The 990-nt window shown below is 72.9% G+C and overlaps 1 protein-coding gene across 1 annotated transcript in view; it reads right to left on the reverse strand.

Moving 5' to 3' along the window:
* H696_05502 (hypothetical protein) overlaps nucleotides 1-854 on the reverse strand; it is a gene marked incomplete at both ends in the record, with an annotated part of 3,675 nt that extends 2,821 nt beyond the window's left edge. Inside the window, 2 exons of the mRNA XM_009499326.1 lie at nucleotides 35-532; nucleotides 677-854. Of these exons, the coding sequence (XP_009497601.1) occupies nucleotides 35-532; nucleotides 677-854 (676 nt within the window). The remainder of the gene's footprint in view (nucleotides 1-34; nucleotides 533-676) is intronic.
* Between the last annotated feature and the right edge of the window lie 136 nt (nucleotides 855-990).

Raw genomic sequence — 990 nt, forward strand, 5'->3', positions numbered from 1 at the left:
CCCGCCGGCAGGCCGCCGGAATGCTGGTACTCACAGAGGCCGAGGGAATCGGCCCGAATGAGGGCCCCCGTATCCAAGGGAGGGGGGTCCCTGGCGGGGCCCGGCCCGGCGCGCGGGGTGTCCGGCCGCCGGTCTCGCAGGGCAGCACGCAGCTCGTGCACCAGTTCGGCCAGGTCCCCGGGGCCGGGGGGGCCTGTGGCCACGGTCTCCTCGGCGGTGCCCTGTTCCGGGTCCCAGCCGGCCGGGGCCCTTGCCCGGGGGGCCAACCGGGCCACGGCCAGCCGACGGCGAAGCCCAGCCGCCTGGAGGCGCTCCTCCTCCAGGGCCGCACGCAGGGCGGTCAATTCCCGAGTGGACGCGCTGTCCCGGGCGCGCAATTCGGCCAGCTGGCTCTGCGCCGTGGCCAGCTGCTGTTGGAGCTCGGCCAGTGCCAGGCGATATGCAGGCGGCGGGTGCTCTGCCGCCTGCGCCGCGGTGCTGGCCGCCGGGCTCGGCCCAGGCGCATCCGCGCGATCCCGGCGAGTGTGGTTTTCTGAAGGAGGCGCCGGGGGGGGTCAGTGTGTGTGTGTGTGTGTGTGTGTGTGTGTGATGCTGGCCGGCGCATGGCGTCGATGCATTTTGTCGTCGCGCCCCCACCCCCTTTACATGTGCAGTTCAAGCGGCAAAGACAGCGCACCGTCCCGTGTCGCCTGGTGCGGAGGATTGGGCTCCGGCGCGTCCCGAACGCGGGCCTTCACTTCCAGGGCCGCTTGGTGCAGGCGAAGGGCCTTGAAGCAGAGGCAGGGGCGTTGGAGACCGGCCGTCGCCGGGGCAGGCCCTGGCGGGTCCCCCGGATCGTCGAGTGGAAGGCTCATCCACAGGTCCGGGGCAGGTCCGATGCGGGTGTGGCCGGGCGAGGGGAACAGCGGCAAAGGCGGAGGCGGGGCCGGGGGCAGGGGGATGTTCGCAAGAAAAGGCGGGGAACAGGGGCAGAAGGGACAGGAGGCGGGG

This window comes from Fonticula alba (genome assembly GCF_000388065.1).
Source record: "Fonticula alba strain ATCC 38817 unplaced genomic scaffold supercont2.11, whole genome shotgun sequence".
Taxonomy (NCBI): domain Eukaryota; order Rotosphaerida; family Fonticulaceae; genus Fonticula; species Fonticula alba.